Source organism: Tympanuchus pallidicinctus, unplaced genomic scaffold (assembly GCF_026119805.1).
Source record: "Tympanuchus pallidicinctus isolate F22 unplaced genomic scaffold, pur_lepc_1.0 scaffold16, whole genome shotgun sequence".
Taxonomy (NCBI): domain Eukaryota; kingdom Metazoa; phylum Chordata; class Aves; order Galliformes; family Phasianidae; genus Tympanuchus; species Tympanuchus pallidicinctus.
The window spans coordinates 11,383,679-11,406,067 of NW_026294679.1; the positions used below are offsets into that span (position 1 = coordinate 11,383,679).

The 22,389-nt window shown below is 39.8% G+C and overlaps 1 protein-coding gene across 5 annotated transcripts in view; it reads left to right on the top strand.

Annotated features, from left to right (window-relative positions):
* STN1 (STN1 subunit of CST complex) overlaps window positions 1-20,636 on the top strand; it is a 45,541-nt gene extending 24,905 nt beyond the window's left edge. For all 5 annotated transcript variants that reach the window (XM_052677934.1, XM_052677935.1, XM_052677933.1 and 2 more), the window contains exons 5-10: window positions 43-204; window positions 1,329-1,440; window positions 1,956-2,115; window positions 8,843-8,968; window positions 9,553-9,625; window positions 13,350-20,636. In XM_052677934.1, coding sequence (XP_052533894.1) covers window positions 43-204; window positions 1,329-1,440; window positions 1,956-2,115; window positions 8,843-8,968; window positions 9,553-9,625; window positions 13,350-13,507 — 791 coding nt within the window. In that variant the 3' untranslated portion in view covers window positions 13,508-20,636. The remainder of the gene's footprint in view (window positions 1-42; window positions 205-1,328; window positions 1,441-1,955; window positions 2,116-8,842; window positions 8,969-9,552; window positions 9,626-13,349) is intronic.
* The last annotated feature ends 1,753 nt before the right edge of the window (window positions 20,637-22,389 follow it).

Genomic DNA, 22,389 nt, shown 5'->3' on the forward strand with positions numbered 1-22,389 from the left:
TTGGCCTCCATGCCTGATTTGCTTTTCCATCACTCCTTACAGAGTGCCCAAGCACCCCCAGCAGTCTTAAAGTGCTTGAACAGATGAAGAAATTCCAGGAAATGGTGAGCCAGAAAACCAGGCTGCAGATTGGGGATGTCATCAGGGTCAGAGGTTACGTCCGGACCTTCAGGCAGCAAAGAGAAATTCAGTCTTCGTGTTTTTGTGAGTGCCAGGGATCTGTGCCCAAGCTCTGTGTAGTTTATTGAATGATTTCCACTTTGTTTTCCAGCATCTCTTTAGAAAAATGACTTTTGCATTTGTGTGCCTTTTTTCTAACCTTACATTGCTAAAACTAAAATACACACTGCTTAATGTGTGGGACTAGAAGACTACCTATACAAGAGGGAGTCCTCAAAGGTTTATGAAAGATGAATAGAATGTATACAAGAATATACAAGATACTGGATATCTGTGAGTGCTCTTCAGTTTTCTTTATATTGAAATAGAACAGCCAGAACTCATTGGAAAGAAAAGTATGAACTTCTGTGACACACTTAACCAAGAATGTTAACTGCTTTGAAGAAACAGTTGTTGTTTACAGTCCACATCATCCATTCCAAGGACAGACAACAGTTTATTGTCACATTTTTATATTAAAGCCCATTTTCCTAAACTTTCTGACTCCACAGAATGCCTGAAAATTACTCCCCCTTTTGAGTCACTCAGTCAGAGATCTGTGGGTGCTGACCTGTATCTCAAAGCTCTTTGGGCAACAGTCGATTATTTATATCCTAGGATCTTCCAGTTGCATAACACCTTTTCTCCTTAGTGTCTGTGCTATTGTGTAATTGAGGAAGCCTGTCTTTTAAAGAGCTTGTGTAGTGCAGATTAAGAAGGAAGAAAAAAAAAAATCAGTTTTTTCAGCTCTTGCAAAAATCTGAAAGCCCTCCTTTCCAAACAGAAGTTTTATGAATAAACTATTGAAGGGCTGGTGATAAAAACCATTGTGTTGTTGAAGGAGATCCACAAAATTCACGTAGCCTTTAAATTGCTTTAACATCAGCAGCACAAATAAAGTTCCTTACTATGTGCTTACTTCATGTATTTCAGGTAAGATCCCCAATTCTCAGTTATCAGGCAAAAGAACAGTTTGCATTGCACCACGACAGATCATTTACCTCCTTTTAGACTATAAAAGTGGGAGTGACCTTTGTGGTTTGGTTTTGTTTTTATAACAACAGCAACAAACAAAATCTGTCAATTTAATACTAACGTGTGAAACCTTGTTGTGCTGCCTGAGGTATGCTTGTTCAAAGCCAATACAGCTGTTCTTTTTCCTGCTTCAGATAAGGTGGATGATCCTGTGTGTGATGTTCAGATTTCAAGAATGTTGGAGCTCCCCTGCCTGTATAGAGAAGTTTATGATAAACCTTTCCAAAGCCCAGGGGCAGGACAGAGGTAAATGTGGTAACCAGACTGGTTTAAAGGCAAAGTGTGAGATTCTGTTGTTGCTTATTTGTTAATGTGATAACTGGAGGAAAATAGAACAGGGTCCCACTGTGATTTGTACTCTGCACAAGCATACAGTGGCAGCCTTCTTTTCTCCTGAACAGTTAACAATCCTTACAGATAAGATACTTGTCCATGAGCTGAGAAAAGAATTAAAAAGCACCCAACTGATTATTAGTGAGATGTTAAAATACTGTGCATAGACAGACCTTTTGTATCTCTGACAGAAAGGGGATCTGGAGCAAGGGAATCTGAACCGAGGTGTTCAGTGCATTTTAAAATGGTCTGCCTTACTTAGGAGTTTAGATTCAAACTCTCTTACTGTCTAAGGACACTAAAATACCTTCTGATCTTTTAAAACCAGTCTATCTGGCTACACTTACACATTTGTTATTAAAAACTGTAATGTATTTCTTGATTTTTATTTATTTATTTATTTAAATCTGTTCTCTGTATTTTTGTAGTGGACCAGAAGGTTTGGATTTCTTAATCCAAACGCTGCATGAGAAAGTAAGAGATTTCCTACTGGAAAACAAAATTCAGACCTTTTACCAGCAGGAGTTGGAAACAATTCATTCTCTGGTATCCCTAGCTGATGGGCCTAAATCTAGTCCCAGCTGTCAGGTGAGTGAAAGTAACTGTTTTTAGTTCTTTGTTGGGGAAAACAGTTTCATTTTTGAAAGTCTAAGCAACCAGCTAAGAAACTAATGCCTTCAGTGGATTTGAAAATTACAAATGCCCATTCCTGATTTAGCTTTCTGGGGTTATTTCTGGGGTTTGAGAAGCCTTGTCACTTGGGATGTTTAAAACTGGAGTGAAGAAAGCTACAGTTCTATTGTTAAGGGTGATCTGGTACATGAGCTGAGTAACCTTACAGTCTAACTTACCTCAATCGGTGAATAATGTCACTATTGGAAAAGGCACTTGGGCTCTTTGGAGCAGATGTCCCCACCAGGAAAAGGGAGGACAAATTCTTTGTTTTATTTCTCATTGGAAGTGCAATGTATTAATATAGATGTTGCTTTCAAAAGTGGATTATAATGAGTGAATGAAAAATGCTCCCTGTTAAATGCGTATGGCCTTGTGGAATGCCATGACTGAAAGGATCAGAAGGTGGGATTTAAATGAAATCTGTTTACATGCAATTGCAAGTAACCAAATTGTTAAGAAGCTTTCCAGTGAGATACTATGGTCGTGATGAACTATAAAATGATAGGAAAAGAAAACATTTTGTGAAATGGCTTAATATTGTTTTTGCTATTTGGATAAATTGCAAGCCAGGCTCTCTACTGGAGTGACGAACTTCTGCAAAAGTAACAGTCATGAATTTAACCTTGTTACCAATGGCAACTTCTACATTTAAACCAGAGTACTGTGACTCACTTGTTTACTTTCTGGTTTTCTGTAGAGAAATGGATCCACGGCAGTCATTTTCAGAGCCTGATTTTGACATACATGTTAAAGATAAAAGTGCTATGTTATGTTAATAGATAATGTTTGTTTAATTCTTAAAAATAAACAACGAAGGCCAGTCCATTGCAGATGAGGCTAAACAATAATGAAAACAATCTCTGTTCTTGTTTGCCTCAATGAACTGTTTCTGATAACTGCTTCTTGATAACTGCTTCTTTAATTTTTGTTAAGGGCATTTTTTGTTGTTTGCTTTAAAGCAGTTATGGATATATAAACAAGGACAGGAATTTGTATGATTTGTGACAGGAAAAATTTGTTACTAAAATGTCCAGAATGAGACAGGGTATTTTTCTAAACCAGCTGGAACAATATTAAAGAGTTCCCAAACCCTTTGCAGAAAAGGAAGTAGTGCTCATTGTAACTGATGCTGAAGATGTCCATCTCTGAAGTTCTAGAATTTATAGAGAGATTAAGATGAATAACTTGCAGAGCCATTGTAAGTAGGAAGGTGCAGAGCAAACATAAAGGCACAACCCTCCTCCTCCAGCATCAGCATTGCTAATAGTCATGAGGAACTGTCATAATAATTAATAGCTGTTGCTCCTGACCCTGATGCAAAAGCGTGAGTGTATGTCCCAGGAATTTGGGCACACAGATGCTTATTTAGAAACTGCAGTTCTCTCCATTGCCCTTTGGTATTAATTCCTTGCAAAGAGGCTTATATCTCTTTGCATAAGAAACAACATTCAGTTGTCAAGTGACCTGAATGCCTGAAGGGTGCTCCTAGTAATGCTCTTGAAATGTATTTTGTTGTTCCTTTGCTCAGTCTCTTGAAAGTGTTACTTCCCTCAATTGGTAAAGGGTCAAGTACCGAGTTTGATTCACAAAAATAAGAGGGAAATCTGATTTCTATCCTTCTTCCTTCCCTTCCTTCCCTCTATAATCTTCAGTTTTGCATCTCTCTTAAACCAAGTGGAGAAAGGGTACTGCTAGTGTAGAATGAAGTTGTTATGCCATTTTGTCAAGGCACAAGGTAGATGAGTGGGCCAAACTGTAAGCCTCAAGCTACAGAGCAAAGTACACACTTGTTTGCTTCTTGTACTTCTACTGGCTTTGAAAGGATGGGGTACTTTGATAATTAGCCTTGTAATTTTCTCCTGTTTCTAGGTTATAGCACAGTTGTGATTTAAACTCTGCTTCTCTCATCCTTTCTGTGTGATCCTAGGAGATGTTAGTGCACTTTCATCATTATTTTTTTTTTTACCATCCCATTGTGATAAACATTGTGCAAGTACATAAATTTTCTCATGGAAAATTTCTTTCAGGGAGGCGTTGAGCTGCAATGGAATCACTGGCAGTAGAGTGGAACAGGGCATGAGGATGGGAGGAGGTAGCTGGGATAACGATGCACGCAGCACCTCTCACACCTCTCTTGTCCTTTTCAGGATTACTGTCCACGTCCCACAGAGTTGTGTGTCTCACAATACTGAGTTTCAGTCCTAATGGCTCCCCAGCTGGCGCTTCAGAATAAATTTCTCTCTAGCAGATGCATATAGCTGAACTCTAATCACGTCCTCTGCTCAAACACATACGAGGTTACTTAATTTTATAGTTACAGAGGATAAGTAAGAACTAGTAGCTTGATGTTTTTAAAAATTATTACAAATTAAGAAATCTGTTACTAATTTGAAAATAGTAAAGCTTTATTTCGCATAACCAGTACCCTTCTATTTCTAAGTGTTAGCCTTCCCTTGCTGGACTTAGGCAACTAATTTTTTGTTCTTTTCAGAAAAAAAAAGTAAATCTGTTCACGTGAGCTTGATATGTGCAGTTTCTGAATGAGAATAGATTCAATTTGCAGCCAGCCGGTCTTGATTAACCTTTCTTTCTTATTTCTTCCATGCATAAGCTATGTTATGAGCTGTTTTAGTATTCTCATTCCACTTCATGCATGTCACTAGCTTCAACTTGGTTGTGTTTTCCAAACTTTGCTCTTTATACTTCCTTTGGTTTGAACGTTATCTCAAGGTCAGCAATGACAGGTAGTTGAAGCAAGGAGTTTTACTGCATTTATTTATGCTTACTATGGCTATGCATACTATACTGTAGGTATAACACAGTGCCTTGGTTTATACATTCTTGATGTCAGCGCTTGTCTTCCTTCTTCTGGAGGAAGCTTCACTGCTACTTTAAACACAGCAAAGCTTATTTATGATAGGACTTCAGTACTGACACATCCAGAATCACTATCATCACTGTCACTAAAATTGTCACCTGTCTAAACTTAGGCTTAGAGAGACATTGCAAAGCACAGTTTCTATTAGTAGTATCACAGTAGTGTGGTTATACCAGGAAACTTTAACACAATCAGGGTGTGTTGTGATTCATAAAGAGCCAATTATATACTTTCAGCATTCAACCCAATTCCTGTACCACGTCATTCTTTGACCAATTATTGATTGTGCAGGAAGTTTACTTTGCTATAAAGAGAATAATTGGTTGCACAGCACCAGTCCACTAAACTAAGCAAGGCCACCAGCTAGAATATGTGAGTTGAAATACCAGTTTAATTCTGGAGATGTGTTCTGTTGGCTTTGCTGAATGTTTCCTGGCTGGCCCTGAGAGGGAAGCTCTGGATGGTAAAACCATCATTCAATAGCTGGGGGAGAAAGGGAAGAAGGTGAGCTTTACAAAAGTGATGAATGATTTTAGGGTGCTCCTGCTTTTGGATGTGCAGCTTCATTTTTAGAAAGAATCTGATTTGGGAGAGCAGGGGAGAACAGCTGCTGTCAGCACTTCAGGGAACCTGGAACTGTGCTCTCTGAAACTTAAGGTTTGCCAGAGGGGAGATGTTTTGAAAGATGATGTGTGAACACTGCGAGGGGGTAATTCAAAATCCAGATTCAAATCTTGCTATTGCTTTGGATCAGCAGTTAAACTACTTAATACCTGAAAATGCTTTGAATTTCTTGGATGAAAAGCTTCATAAAAGTAAAGCGATAGTTAACAAGCTGTGACTCAGAAGGAACTACTTTAACAACAACAGACACGTTTTTATAACTGTTGAAATGCAAGCGTTTTTCAATCTCCTGAAATAAAAGCAGGAATGTGAAATCAGCTAGGATTTCATCGTCTCAGATTTCTTTTGTCTGTGTGTAGCACTGTGTCCAACCTCCTCTAGACCTCTGCTCAGCAGTCAAGCGTCAGTGTACGTTGCTTCTCAGGAGACAGTGCAAGCTCAGAAGAAATGAGGGCCTGGTTTGGTATAAAAGAAAGCGACAAGGAATTAAGGAGATGTTCTGTTGACTTTTGGATGGGCAGGATGAGAAGTTGGAGATATTTTGGATGAACAAAAGAACGGATTAAGGAATTCTAGCTTGTGTGCACAAAGAAACGGTTAAATTGTTGATTTACTCAGAGAGGTAGAAGTGCACCCTAGTCCATGCTAGAGAAAAATAACTTCTTCCAACTTAGGATACTGTTAAAGCCCATAAAGAGGGCAAGAGCCCCTGTTTGTTTTTTGGCAGCAGTTATTCTCCCCTTGAGCCTGTTCCCTTGGACTCCACACGTTTGAGGGGATGCTGAGATATAGCAGCTGCTTGCTTATTTTCTCACTCTCAAGTGTGCCTCTCTGCCTTCTGTCTGTCAATCTCTTGACTTCTGCTCTTAGTGATTCTGTTTCGGTATCCATCCAGGCAGAGCTGTGTGTCAGTTCACACAGAGTCTGTTTTTAATTATCTCCCTTTTCTGACGGGATCTCACTGTTAAGCCAAAGTGAATAATTATCATGCTTCTTTGGAGATATTTTTCTTTTTTTTTTTTTCTTCTCAAATGTTTGCTTTCATATTAAAAATTGATTAGTTTTGAGGTGGTTGCTTTGCAAGCAGTTTCTTAAATTTTTGAGGATTTATTCCTGCATCTGCTAGAGGCAAAGTCTGTCCATTTTAGGTATGGTTGTGAGTGTGCTTTATTATGAGAAAATATTCACTCTTCATTTGTAAAACAAGCAAACAAAACTCCTTCCCACCACATTTAATGTTTATTTCTTCAGTTCATTGTAGGAGGCATTATGAAGAGAAATATTATAGCAGTATTAATGGTGTGACTCGAATGATGTCAAAATGTAAGGTCAAGTTTGTCATTGAAAGCAGTGTCTGTTGTTGCATAAACTGATATAGCTGTGGTGCCTCGGGGGACAAACATTCAGACACTGAATTCTGTAACAGGAGAAAACTTGAAGCCAATAAAGACTGAGGATAATAGCCATTGTTCTGTGTTAAATATCTCGAACTATTAGGTAATTATTTTTGGCTAAGAACTTGAGAGGGAAAAAGATAGTTGGCTGCTGTGGGGCACAGAGAGAGGAAGAAAAAGGAGAGCTGTGATTATGGCCTGTTGAAACATTGAGGGGAAGGGCATGGAGAAAAATGTGGTGTGTGCTCATGCCTCATTGGATCTGTGAACTGTTTCTGGCTAGAAGCATCAGCTCCCAATCTTAAGAGATAGTCTGAGTTTTGCTCAAGACTTAAAAATGGATGAAAGTAATGTTTTGTGAAAAGATATTCTTACATTGCTAATGTGTTTGTTACCATGTGTCCACGTGCATTCATACTGGTGCACCATGGTTGCCTATTTCACTCGCAGGATTTCTTTGAGTTGACCTGATGATTGAAGTAGGATATGTGGTATCTGATACTTGTCTTCAGGACAGAATGGTAGCATCTATGGTGATGGCTGAAAACATGGCTTGGCAAATCTTGCTCTGGTGTGGTCTGGTCCCACTCATCGCGTGTTTGTTTGTGGGAAACAGTTTAGCTGCCGCCTTGAAGGAAATCACAGGGAGCACAATGTGTGCTCAACAAATGTGGAAACAGCAAATGGGGAACTGAAGCAGCCTTTGTAGATAAATGTGAGTTTGAAAGATACAGTAGGGCTGATAGAGATGGAAAAGAGTAAACTCATGGTCTTACTCTTACCTACCTGTACAGTCTTTTCTCCACAGTTGATTCATTTTCTTCCAGTTCCCTTCTCAGGAACTCCAACGTCCCTTGTCATCCTGCTCTTTTAGTTCTGCTTTCAAACAAACCCTGCTTTTCCCTATTTTTTTTTTTTCCCTCATTTCTTCCTTTCTACCCTTTTAGCAACATACTGAACCCTTTCTTCTAATAGCCTCCCCACTTACAGGCTTTCAGGCACGTATTCTTCTTTCACAAGAAACTCATTTTCTCACTTGCCTTATAAACGGAATCCTTTCCGGAATCCTTATCTTATATACCTGCTTTAATTTCTTGCATATACTTTGTCTTTTTATTTCATTGGAACTGTGGAGAAGTTTCTAAAAGCAAGATCAGAATATGTGTAAAATAAATAAATAAAAAATTGGAAACCAAGGGACAAGAAATAAATATTACCATTACCAGTTTCCTTGTTTTCCTTGGACACTGCCACATTTTCATATCAGGAGATGGAGATTGAATCTGCAGCCCTTGGATTCCTCCTGAATATCACCTTACAAAGCACTAGCCTTCCTGGTTTCTTCCCATATCCCTTTCTTACAGGAAAAATCTGAATATCATAAAGCTGATCAGCTTAACCATTGAATTCTCTGTAAGCATCACAGGTTCATTCCAAGAGAAAAGAACTCTCAGTGTATAATTAAATAGCTGCTAAATACCAAGAAGGCAGTTAGAAGATTTCTGGTTTCTTTAGAACAGTGCAGCTTCTGGGTTGTTGTTTTTTTCTTTTTCAAGCCTGAGGTGTTGGTTAGTTCATGTGTAACAGAAAGGATTTCTGAATTTTCAAATGAGTAAAAATGCATAACAAAATCACGTGAAGTTCTTTTGTTCTTGAAGTCTTCAGAAGCTGTTACTGTCAGCTTCAGTGAGGCTGAGAGTTCTCAAGTTCTCACCATCTGCTTCACTCCTGTCTTCCCATCCAGGTGAATTCAGGAAGTGAATCCAGCTCCAAAAGGATTCACAGTGTTTTCAAGGAAGCAATAAAGAAACTACAAGAAAAGGGAGTGGTTTTCCAAAAACCCAGTACCTCCAAGGACCTGTACTACCATGTAAGGAACTGAGCTGCGACTGCTAACTTTTTCAATGGTATCACAATTTTATAGCTTTAAGGTAGAAATATTTCAGAAGCTGTATGTTCGTTCATCAGCTTCATCTGCAGCTTTATTCACTGTTGCTTTTACCCCATATCGCTCACTGAGCTGTTCTTGGGGTTTTCTTTTTTGTAGCTCAATGCCATTCTTCAGCTCTCCTGCTCTTCTAGGTGCAGTCAGTGTTTACTGGATTACTGAACTGTGTGCTGATGCAGTAGAGCACAGTGAAGACCAGGACAGGTCTTTTTATTGGGGTTAGGTTGAAACTTGGGATTCTGCTGCCTTGAGTCAGCTCGCTTCTTTTGGGTTGAATTCTAATATTTCATTCTCTTCTCCTAACACTTGAATCCTACTAATTGCTAAAAAAAGATAATTGAAAATTTAACATTCATTATTGACCTTGGAGGCAGCCTATCATGCAGACTGTAGTTATGATGATGTAAGTTTTTAGAATACATCAGAACCTTGGTTTCCTTTTTAATATTGATGCCGTCTACTGTGAAATAAAATGATAATTTAGAGCAGTCTACTTTTTCCTCCAGGTGACCGACCACGATAAGGAGCTGCTTAAAGTGACCCTTGATGTGATTAAAGAAGACTGTCAAAAACCTAGGCGTAAGTACTGGTGCTTTTGGGTCTCTGATGAGCAGTTGGTGATATGTTGATGACAGACTCTCCTGATGCAAGATTTGGTATGCTTACTGTCTTTACCCTTGAACTTGAAGCTAATTTGCTCCTGTAGCTCATCAGAGTAGCTAAAAGAAATGTGGCTACAGCTTCCTGTAAGCAGAGTGAGAGAGCACGTGCCTAAAGGAAGCAAACTTGTCACATTTGAAATAAGCAGCCATTATCTTAAATCTGTATCTTTTGAAAATATACAGATTTGGGGAGGAAACAAATACAAGGAAGTTAGGTCAGCACCTACTAGCAGTTGCTTTCTACTTTGGGTATGTAGCAAATCTTGCTGCTTCAGTTTTTCTATGGGAGTTGACAGAAAAGTGGCAGTATAGACAGTCTCTATTAAGTCAACAATAAAATTCCCGTATGTCAGTGGAACATTCTCTTTAAGTTTCTAAGCAAGTGCAAGAACTGAGGTGGTGGTTCTTTATAGGTAGGTATTTCAATGTTAAAAAAACATATAAAAAATCCGCTTCTTTTCATGTCACGTACCTTGTCTGTTTTCAGAGTTACCCCTGTTCCTTATTGTGTCTAATTGCCATAGCAGTAGCTGGTGCTTGGTTTGGTTATCTGCTTATTACAGAGAGAGATTGATTCAGAGTTTGTCTCAATTCATTGGGTAGAATGTGTCAGCAGGGATCTTGTGCTGCTGAGTTGTAGCTGTTTGTGGGTGGGAATGTACAAAAGAGTAAGTGACTGACTTAGAATATAAGATGTATAATATTAAATTGCTATCATAATTACAACAGTGTGTGTAGGATCTGATTGATGATGGTTATCCTGTGGAGAGAAAAAAGGGTTAGTGAAGTGAAATGACTTGAGTTTTCAGCTGGCTGCATTAAGCAGTGGTGCAGTTGTAGACGTGGTTTATAGATGGAAGTAGAAGTTTTGTGTCTCTGGGGATGATGGAAGTAGATGCTACTGGGCAAGCAGGTAAAGCTGAGTCTCATTTGCCTGAGGATATTGCCATGTCATATTGGTTTTTTTTGTCTTTTATCCCATTAACAAATCTTCCATCCATTTTATGCATCAGGTAGTTCTCTTGGAAACATATTTTTTTTTGTAATTGGCTCAGAATGTGTGTACAGCTGACGCAGGGCAATTAGTGACTGCTGGGTATGCATTATCAAAGTGGTAAAGTATTCTCAGTTCTCTGTCATAGGTGGAAAAGTTATTTCAGCCAGCCAACAGCAGACAGAAACTGGTAGGTGGGTCACAGAAAAAACTTTGCAGAGCTTTTAATTCTCAAAGTCATCTTTCATACAGAGCAGAAAAATAGTAGCAGTTGCTTTGCAGAGCCTCTTGTTTTCCTTGAAGCTTTCCATCTGTTTAGTTTCCTGTTGTAAAGAGCACAATTCCCAAGTCAGTCTCTTTTTCTCTGCTGGTTTTCAGAAGGACCATTTCAGTGTTCTGGTTTCTGGTAACAAAGGATTTTGAGGAGGGAAACCAAAATGCTTCAGTCAAAACCAAAAGGGTTCTCTGGGCATTGCTGCAGCAGTGCAGATCAATGTGACTGTTGGGCCCCCTCTGCTGGGGTGTTGGCAGGCATAGTGAGGAGGCTTGTAGTGAGTAAATCTGAATGTGATGATACCTCAGGTGTGATAATGCTTCCTTGTTTGCAAGAAATCCTAACCTATTTTTCTTCAAGAACAGCACTAACCTTCCATGACAGCAAAACTGTTTTATGTATGATAAGCCAAAGTTGTCTATCCAGGTCAACTAATTCTCTGCTTGCTTTCACCCCAATAATTTTTTTTTTTATGATGCATTTTTCAGAACAACACAGCTACCTGGAAATGTACAAATAAAAAGTCCTCAGTGTGACTAGTCTGAGCTCCACAAACCTTGATGTTCAATATGCCAGCATGATAGCCCTTGATTGTAATCTTAATTCCAAACAGCCTAATTTGAAGTTCACTTATGTGAGGCCACTCTGGGTCTATCTAGAATCTTAAAGATAGTCAGAAAAAGGTGACAGTACAATTGGACTTCAGACTGAACTGCAAAATGGTAGACTTAATTCAGACTTGTTTCTTTTCTTGATTCCTTTACTCTGTTTTTAGGCTTAAATGCAGCAAGTGGAAGTTACTCTGTAACTCTGTCCCTTCTGCTTCTGGTAGGCAAGACAGTTAATCATAGCCTGAATTACCTGAACAGATAAACTCCATGTCAGTGAAAGAGGAACAGCATCACGCCACTGCAAAGTGTGTATTCCATCAAATTTCATCTGTAGCCTAGGCATGTATCTGGGCTACTTTAATTATTGTACATACCTGCAAATACCCTGAAATGCCATTTTCTGCCAGCATTTAGAACAAAAGAGGCATTCTTCTGTTGGGTAATAGCTGAGTCACTCATTCGAGACTGAAATGTATGTACTGCAGATCAGGGATGGGCACGCTGACTTTCTGATGACAAATCTGTGACTAATGCAAAATGCAGGTACCCACTTTGTTTGCATCAGCAGTCACTAAGAGTGGGTAGGTGCGTTGTTCTGTTCTCTGTTCTTATCCATCCTAGGGTGGTGAATGTGTTTTTGGTTAGCAGCCACAAAGGTCTTTCATCATTCCGTGCCACTGACTTCTAAAGAAATATCCTTGCTTGAACCATAGTCTAATAGGAGTTGGGCTGAACTGTGTATTTACCTGTACTAAGCAGCAACTCCTATTTACCAGTGACTTTTCTAGGCAGCTTCCAAAGGAGTTTCAGGGCTTAGCCAATTCTCAGGTAGGGGTTGGCTAAAATAAAAACAAAAGCAGCAAAAACAGGACAGGGATCTGCCTGTCCCAGACCTCTGTGCAAATTTCTCAGTGTCTTTGTCCGATTTACCTTATGAGCTGAGGAGTGAGTTGAAGGAAAGTTACTTGTGCTATGTGTTTCCTCCATTGTTAGCCATGGAGGAGAAAAAAATCCCTTGTTGTATTTTATATATTTCTGTTCTGATGTACATTTTCAGGGCTCCTTCCTCTTAGAATGAGATAAAGCTGAGAAATTCTGTGACTTTCTACTCCACTAATTGTTTGAGAAGTGTGAAGTGTATGAATGGGGTTTCATCTCTAGTTGAATGAAGGTTGCACTGTGACAGTTCTTCCACAAGATGCCAGCATTGGGCAAGCAGTCACATCTGGCCATAGGCCTGCTTTCTGTTCTAAATGTTTTTAATACTGGATATGGGCAAAAGAATTTTTTATCTGATTTCTTCTCTTCGTAGTCTAGCTGTCGGTGTCCCTGTTTGCTATAGGTGAGTTGGACTAGGTGGCCTTTAAGGGTCCTTTCCAACTCAAACAATTCTAAGATTCTGTGATGAACTGCAGTTGCAGAAAGTAGATGGTTTTCATAGAAGGGTTTGGAGGTGCCCCTGAAGTTATCCTCGTTGTCAGGTTGTATTATGTGAGCTCTATATATTAGCTGATAAAGCTATCATTCACACTCATGATGAGTGTTACTGCCCTGACACGTCCTAGTGAGATCTGCAGGGACGTTTGGTGATTGGAGAACTGCTGGCACAGACTAGATCTCTTTCTCCTGAATACATGCATCTCATGCCATTTTTTGTTTGTTGGTTTTTCCCAACTTATTTGGATTATAATACTCAAAAGGTGGCAGTTAGGCTGAGGTCTCCTTCATGCTTGGCTATGTTTTTCTTTTTTTTTTCCTGCAGATGCTGAAAAAGGCTGCCATTTTCTTCATGTCCTGAGTTGTGTTCGACAGAGTTACAATCCCAATCTGGCCGAAGTGGTGATGCAGCGTGTTTTGGAACTGCTGGAGAGCAACAGCGATATTGTCAGCACTATGGAAGGATATTATATGGCATTTTAAAGAGGGAAGATAAGATGCATTAGTTCTTGTCCAGTCAGGGTAAAGTAAAAAAGAATAAGGAATGTCTGAAACAGAACTCTGGCACTTAAAAGCTCTTACCTACTGTGCTCTCAGTGGGGACAAAAAAGAGCTGTTTCTGTAACTGCTAGTTTTGTCCAGCTTCTGAGAAGTTGTCCCAATGTTTGTTTTAATATTCTTGCTGACTTCCTCATTATTACTGGGGAATGTTGTATCTAACTAATTCTGGACACCCTTCTATAGCAGCGGAGCTGGAAGAGACCACAGGCTTTCTGTCTGCATGTGCTTCCCTGATAAGCAGTGAGATTTGACCTGGCCTTTCTCACATCTACATCCAGTGAGCCCTAAAGAGAAGTCACTGCTAAAGAGTACTGTTTGCAGCAGTAGTCACATCAAGAATCATCTTTCTGACTTAAAGACTGACGTTGTGATTCTTCCTTACAGTGATAGCTGTTCTTTTTATATATGATTTACAATAGGAAAAGCACATGTAAGCAAACAATCTAAAGGTTACCTGTTCTTCCTGGTAATGTTGGCACACCCATGTGTGTATATATGTGTGTGTATTCCTGAATGTGCACAGCTTTGTCACTACTAAAACAGACCCCACCTTGCTCTGAAAAGTAATTTTCAGGAATGAGGAACTGCACCCCTTCCCCATGCTGCAGCATCCCCCACTGACTGTAAAGCTTGTCTGGGTTCCCCTGGCTACCATGTGCACTACTGACACATGTTGGTTTGGATTCTGTGCAGATCAGAAGTTTCAAAATCAGCTAATGTCTTTGTTTATTTTTAAATTGCTTTGTATGTCACAAAATATAAGCAAAAAATTAGGTGTTTTGGAACAAAAAGTATGAAAACAAGCAAGACTCATTATGATCTCCATGCTTCCCATTGCCTTTTGTCGTCTTCCTTGTCACTTTCAGGAAAAATGCTATCCGTATCCTTGCTTGCAGCAGAACAAAAGACATGAATGAAGTAATGTTGGCCTGAAAAAGGTTGCCATGCAAGACATTTGACCTGGAATAATCAGAACTCTGTTATGTGCCACTGTTCGAAACCTGGAGCTGTTCAGCATCTGTGCTTGGAGGGCTTCCTGCTGCAGGGGATCGTCTAAGCAATCTGCTTAGTAGTGTGGAGGTGATACCATTATTAATTTGGGAAGAGTAGGAAGGGAAGAATCTGTTCCTTCTCTCTGCTCAGCACCTTCCCTGTAACAGTTGAAACAGCAGGCTTCCAGGAGGCAGATGTAGTCGTGAAGCCCTATAAGGATTGACATAGCAGGGAAAAATAAACTGAATGCATGAGGAAAGCCAGTGAGTAGCCTCATGTGCCAGGTTTCTGCTTTGTTTTTATATTATATGCCTCATTCCAAGCCATGGCTTCAGTGAGACTAAGAGAAAGGAGTGACGGAATATTTGGCATTTGCATTCAGAGACCTGTGGAAAACCCCAGCTTTATAGAGATGGTGTATGTGTTCATAGTGGAAAACTGAGTTACTTCACTGTCATTTCTCCACTTGCTGCAGAGCTTAATAGCTGATTTCCCTGCAAGTTGCCACTACTCCTAGTGTTAACTGCTGCTGTACTTAGAGCTAGGTATCTTATAGTCAGATCTTAATATGGGCCTGAACACATTTCTGTATATGAAGTCTGCCTGAAACTCCTGACCTCCTATTTTCTATGCATCATGGATTGATGCAGACAAGAAGTGTGTCCTGTCTGTCCTGCCCCTGTTGTGATTTAAAAGCACTGATAACTGTGAAGCCTTAGAGATGAGGAGTGAGGAGCTTTTCTCAGGAAAGACAGATCAGTCACTCTGGAAAGAATCTTTCCTTTGAAGTTTTTAAGCTGGTCATTTCTGGCAATACTCAACTCTTGGAAGGTTGTATTCTGTTGGAAATTGTTCCTCAAGAACTGGAAGAAGGGATTTTTCTCGCTTTGATTAGGGGAATAATAGGAATGAACTCAAGGGAGCCCACTGTTTTTTACAAGACTGGAAGGGTCAAGGTAAAAATTAACAGAATGGCGCAGTTTCAAGTTATGCAGATTGTAAATATGAACAATAGTGTGGAGTAGTTGTGACTTAATCTTGTGCGCTTTATTTTTTCCTCAGTAGCCACCCAGCACAGACTAACACTTACTCTGATTGAGTGCATTCCCCCTCCTGCACTTAGAGGGAACACCATGTGCATGTGCCTGCACAGAAGTACCCCAGCTAGCTGTGAGCACAGAGCTCACATTAGGCTGATTTACCTGTTTACTCAGCATCTCTACAGTGTGCTTCTGTGACAGCAGTCTAGACATACCCATATTGGTATAAGTCACCTTTATGTAAGTTGAACTACACACACTAGGGCTTTTACTGCTAATAAACTGTCTCTCTGTTTAGAGATCATATCCTTAACCAGAGTCGTATCATGCATACTGTTAAAAAAAATTCTTAGATTTAGACCACACCTACAAAATATTGTGTGGAACATTCAGTGAAAGCACGCTTTCTCTTTTTGTTTAATTTGAAAACACTTTAGGCAATGCAGCTATTACTGGTTTATTAAAGGACTTTGAAGGTGGCACTTTAAGGTAAAACTGACAAGTGAGAATTCATGTTGGACTGCTTCGTGGCCAGTTCTAGTTTCCATAGAAACAGTCATGGTAGTAAAAGGCAGGTAAGTAAAATGGAGGTTTTAAAAGCAGTCAGCATTTTTACATTACCTTAAAAATGTGTGTTTCCATAGAAATGGAATACCTTAGGAAAAAAAAATTACCATACAATTTTAATATTTAATATCTCAATATTCTGGCAAAATGCAAGCTGTTTTTCTGAAGAGGAGACAAAGGACAGAATAACTCTGCCTTCAGTTCCTCAGATCTGCTTACACGAGAGGAAAAATAGTTAACTTCGTGCCTCAGTTTCCTCTTTGTAAATTGTGGATAATATGGTTCCCTCTGTTGTGGGACACAAGCCCTGTTTTTTAGTAACACCAATCATTAAAAACTCTTGAGATCTGCAGGTGAGAAATGTTAGAGAACTCTGTGGATGAGTGGTAATGTGTGAATGAATGGCTGGAGGCTGGAGCAGGATTTAGCTCTAATCCTACCTCTGCTTTTACTATTGGCTTTATCTTTCTCTGACTTCTTCATGCGTGTTGCTTTGCCTGTCATGTCTTTTTGCTCTCCATATCCTATGAGGCAATTGTGGTACCCTGATTCATATTTGTATAGAATGCTTTTGCTGGAATCCTGTTCCCTCATTAAGTCATTAGGGATCCTCTAATACACATGATGGCTTCCTGAAAGTAGAAATCCAGATACGTGGTTTCTGAACTTTCTTGCTATCAATTCTTTGGACAGTATGTTTGTACCCATGAGGGCATGTATGCAAACTACCTGAGAACTGAAGCTTTTATTTTCGACTAATAAAATGATTTGCTATATGAACCTGAGCTGTTCTTTTGTGGATCTGTCTATAATTGCTTATTTTAGCAATGAATGCTGTACTCAGAAGTTGCTAATTTGTTATTCAGAATGAGAGTTCATAAATGAGCAGCCAGTAAGTCATGGAGCTGTGTGGAGAGTGAGACAAAGTACTGAAAATCTGCTTGTCAAATATAGGCTATTTGCTTTACTTTGAAAGTGAGCTGATCCTGGGCTTACTGGGGAAAAGATGTCCCTAGTAACGATTGTATTTTATACTTCTAAATGAAAAGGGAGCAAGTTCAGACACCACAGGCAACCTGAATTTTGAAACTTCCTTTTTCAGCGTAGCACTGTGTTCCTTATTGCTCTTTCAGCATGGTCTCCATCTCTCCTGTTCTAACTCTGCAGACTGGTGAGCAAACAAAAGTTCAGCTGCAGGAGATAAGAGTACTTATAATAATTAGTTGCCATCTTCTAGGAGGAGGCCTGGTTTTACAGAAATGTTTTTGTGGATGTTGGTTGGCAGCAGGAAAATGTTGAGTCAGGAATCCTGGGTTTAATTCCCAGCAATGTGCCCTCTCAGGCACAGAGGGTTTCTCCCTAATTTCTTTCACCTATTTCTGCTCTCTCTTCTCTCCTCTAGTTGTCATTTCTCAGGCATTTCATTTCATTTGTAGTCTCATCATTCATCTCTATACCATGGATTGTGGTCAAACCCCCTTCCTCCCCGTTCTGTTCCCTTTATCTTTCCTAACTCAAATATCCTTCCCAGCAGCTGGCAACTGAAAATATCAGCATAATCCCTCCAACTAACCCACCTGATGTTGTTCACAGCCCACTCAGTTTCCAGCAGGCTGTGCTTTGCTGTTTGTCCAGGTACCAGAAGAAGCAGACATCATCTTCAGCCTTGATCTTTCTTTTAAGATGTAGACTGCAGCAGGAACAAACTGCAATTTCAGGAAAACCCTGAAGGTTTCTAGCTGTGAGTTTTTGCTTTTGTCCAAGTATGAAATAAATAGAATTAAACATTAAAACACCTCTATCTTGCCCACGCTGCAGTAAGTACAAGTTGTTCTTCCAGATGGCAGAAGTCATCTGCCTGCCCGTGACACTTTCAAGCCTTTCTGCAGATTTTATCACGTAGGTATTCTATCAAGTTGATGTAGACTTCTAGTTTATGCATCTACTAGGTAATGTCCCCTCTTTTAGACTGATTTTTTTTTTTAAGATGAGAAACTGTCATTATACTCTGTGTTTGATGTAATTACGCTGTCTGAGCACTTGTCAAATTCTGTCATACTGTCCCAAGTGATTTTGTATTCTGTTGGTGAGTTAACAGGGGTGAAGAACCTGAAGATCTTATGGTCTTGCACATTTTTAGAAAGTGGATGCACTGATAGAACAGGGAAGCCCAAATGAGTGCCAACAGTAAGGGGAAGGAAGAAATTGTCCTAGGATAAGAAAGAAATTGCACACAAGATGATCACAAGGAAAAAAATTTTGTTACTTCTGCAGTGAGAACTACTTGTTTACTTGTTCTGCAGTGCTCTTTTTAGAACTGAATGGACTGTGTTTTCCTGAAGTTTGCTGGCAAAGTTCTCCCCAAGGCAGACGAGCGTGATGGGAAACTGCAGCATCTTTATCAAGGTAGAGAGCTGTGTAATGAATTGTTAGGGATGCCACCAGCCCGTTCCCTCTAATATATTTTAAATGCACAGGGGAGAATATACTACTTCAGCCACAGTAACTTACAAGTTGAAATTGGCCCAGATTAACAAGATTGCCTGAACATAACATAACCTGGAATCTGCCAGTGAAAGAAATAACCTTAAGGAACAATTTTCAACAAGTGTTGAACCACTGAATAGTGTGGTGCCAATTAACCTGGCACAACATGACCTACAGCACTTGTTTTAGCTTGCTTTTTGTTATTGATTGGAAGAATGAACACTCCTTTCCTACCAGCTAGAATTGGAGCTGTCTGCCAGCTTAGGCTGGGATGAGCAAGTTGTGAATGTGTGAGCATGTATGGGCCCAAACATCTGCTTGTCTTTCTTGACAACTGGAGGAATAGCTGCAGCTAAACTACTGCTTTGATAGGCTGAGACATCTACTTTCTTTATTCATCTTTTTAATTTTCTCAAATTAAAGTAAAGCAGAGCAGAAAGTAGTCCCATCTCTGCTAGGGAGAGTGGTAAGAGAAGTCACAAATATGTGCCACTGCATAACAGTCAGTGTGATTAAATGAAGCATGTGCCAAGTTTGTTACGAGCTGTGGGACGTTTGTGGTTCCTCCCAGTAGTGGAAACCTCATCCAAGTACTGTGGTGATATTTGGAAACAAGAGGGAGGAATTGGTTCTCACAAATGCTTTCCCCAAAAATAGTCCTCACAGAAAGCCCTATAGGCCTTCCCAATTTTAAAATGTGCTTTCTTGCCAGTGTACAAGGTGGTAAAGAAATGGAAAAAGGGTGCTTGGAGTTCGTTTTTTCTCCTACTGCCAAAACTTAAGTCATTCACATTGAGAGTGTAGGAGTTGTTCTTGCATGTGCGTAAAACTTCTTTGCTGTAACGTCCGCAAAACCTGAACCATAACAAGCCAGCTGGTGTTCTGAAACTGCTGCCTCCACTGCTAACTAATACTCCCTTATTGTTTTCTTTCCTCACCTTGTCTTTTTTTTTTTCTCCAATAATATTTCTTGGACTTAATTCCTGGTTCACAGTAGTTGCAGTCTCTTTGTTCTTCTGTGGTTACAGTGATCCAGAACAAACAGAACAGGAGCAAACTGACAAACTGATACAGAGAGGAATTTTTCTTGGAACTCTGAATGTAGGAAAGGATGAGAAATAGGGAGGAAGCAGAGGGAGGAGGATTTAACAGAAAGATGTTTGAAATTAGTCCCACTGAAAAAGGCTAGGAAATAACTGCCTAATGATGCTTCAGACATCTGTTTCAGAACAGGCAGCAGGTGCTGCATGTAATTGAAAGCAAGGACTTGTACTATTTATTTTCTGTAAATAGAAAGAAAGGGAGGAAATGAAGGCATGAAAAAATTGGAGTAAGGGAACGTTTATCATAAACAGCTGCACAAATTTATCTGGAGCACAGCAATATGTATATGCTCTTCCTCTGCATTCCTGTCACTGTCCTTTAATAGTTCCTGTGTTGTGCAGGTCTTTTCTAAAAGACCAATTATTTTCATGCTCAAAACAAGATCCTAGCATAGGAGTTGGCCACTACGTGTCTTAAAGATCAAAACGTTCAGGACAACGTGGTTGTCACCCAGATGCTGTTACAATCTGGTGGATCCAAATAGATGACTGAAGTTACCTGGATGGCACAGCAGGTAGTGGCACTGCTCCACGCTCCACAGGTGAAAAGCATGCTTAAGGCAGGTCCTGCTTTCCAGTTCTCTGGTTTTGGGCGTCATTCTTTTTTTCCAAGCAATAAACATCCTACAAGGTGTTTGGTTTTCCAGACATCTCAGTTACTGCCTTGCAAAGCCTAAGCTGAGAATGACTGGGTAAGAAAAATACTTCTTGTATCTGCCCATGATGCTCAGGAGATCCAAAAACGCACCTCCTAAAGAAGTCTTTCTGTGATGGGAAAACCACTTTGCTTTTTATGAAAGTGACTTTAAATAAAAGAGAACTACTAATGCACTTCACTGTGGTAGTGGTTGATAGTGTTAAGATTGTGTTTTTGTCATTTGTGGTCTAACTGCAGTTCTACAGCTAACTTTTCATAAGATTTTGTCAATGCTTTTTCACAACTCACAGTCTACCCATCAAAAGTTCTAGTTTGGGTATTGGCAGTTAAACTTTTCTACTTTCTCTAGTGGGTGTGCAGCCAAATAAAATTATCATTTGGCTTTAGAAGGGTAAAAATAGTGAACAAGGAAATTAAAGTTTAAATGGGACATGGTGGAAATTTTAAATCTTAATACTGGGAACACAGTGTCCATGTGCATACTTAGAACTAATATGGGAAGGAAATGCAAATAAAGACTATTGCTTCCTAGGATTAATTCATTTGTAACAAGCTGTATTTTCAACAAATGATTGTCAAGTTGTGTTGTTTTTTTGCAGAGGATAAGGCTGAAGCCAGTATTGAGATGTCCTCTTGAGAACAGTGAGGGAAACTGAAGTCAGGGGGACAGCATCTGGGAATTAGCCTGGAGAATCCCAATCCAAACCTGTGATCAGTTTGATAAACTTCAGCTGCCACAAATGTAAGCCTGATGTTTATACAATACATAGAAAAGTGTGGTTTGGGCTTGTTTTATTTTATGTTTTTAAACTATGTCATCAGATAGCTACAAAACCTTCATAACAACGGAAAAGTACAAGGTGTGCATGGATGAAAAACAGTCTGCAATGTGCTGCTACTACCCTAAACAGAGCGTGAGATGCACCTACTGCTGTTTCAAGTCTTTAATCCCCAACTCTGGTAAGAGAGGACTGAAAAATAATGTTAACCATGAAAAAGTTAAATTCTGAGATAGCTGTCTTAAGGAAAGGATGATCTACAATTTAAGTAAAGAGAGTAAAGCAGCTCTTTTACAGTGCAACTGAAAGCTGTTACACCATAGGGAAAGCACGTACACTGCTAGCAGGGAGAATGATTATTTAAGTTTTCCCATGGTACGAGGCTGCACTTGGGTTGATAAACCAGCATACTGGTGAGGAGGCTGAGGGGCAAAGGGGCTCGTTACTGATCTTGTGGGGCTGCTCTGCGGGACTGCAGCTGGTTTCTTCAGCTCCTTTCTACTACATTAGCTGAGCCTATTTATCCCAAGGGTGAATTTCATTTGAAAAGCAGTAATCTCCCAAGAAGATGAGATGTGATTCGCTTTTAAAAAAAAATAGGAGGGAAAAAAAGATTGTATTATGCTTTGTGTTTCAGAGTTTAAGATCTGAATGCCAGACAGGCTCTGTTATTCTTGTCACTTATATCAAAAGGCATGTGTTGAAAACCTGAAGTGGAAGAACTGCATCGAAAGCAGCCTGAAGGTTTTCTAAGTACAGAAGTTGAGAAGGGGGTGTAACAAAGCCTCTGTGGTGTGCTGTTACACATCAGAGCCAAGAAAACCCTAAGGGGCACATCTCTAGTACCATGTCTAGCAGATTACACATGCAACTGTAGTTGCCAGTAATGAGTTGTGTGGCTAATTTGTCATGCACAGCACTGAAACACTCCCCACAGGCAGCTGAACTCATGAGGCACTTTGCTTCCCCCAAAGGTGGTGAGCACCATTAGGGCTCCTCATAGTAAAAGGGACAAGAAAATATCAGTGTGTTCCAAGGGCGGACCTTGGCAAATAGAAAATCAGAAGCAGGAAGGAAACATTGTCTTTGAACAGCAACTAAGCCACTCAGAAGGGGTCGTTATGCTATAGTGTGCTGGATGATATTTACAGAAATTTACTTATCTGTAGTGATATGC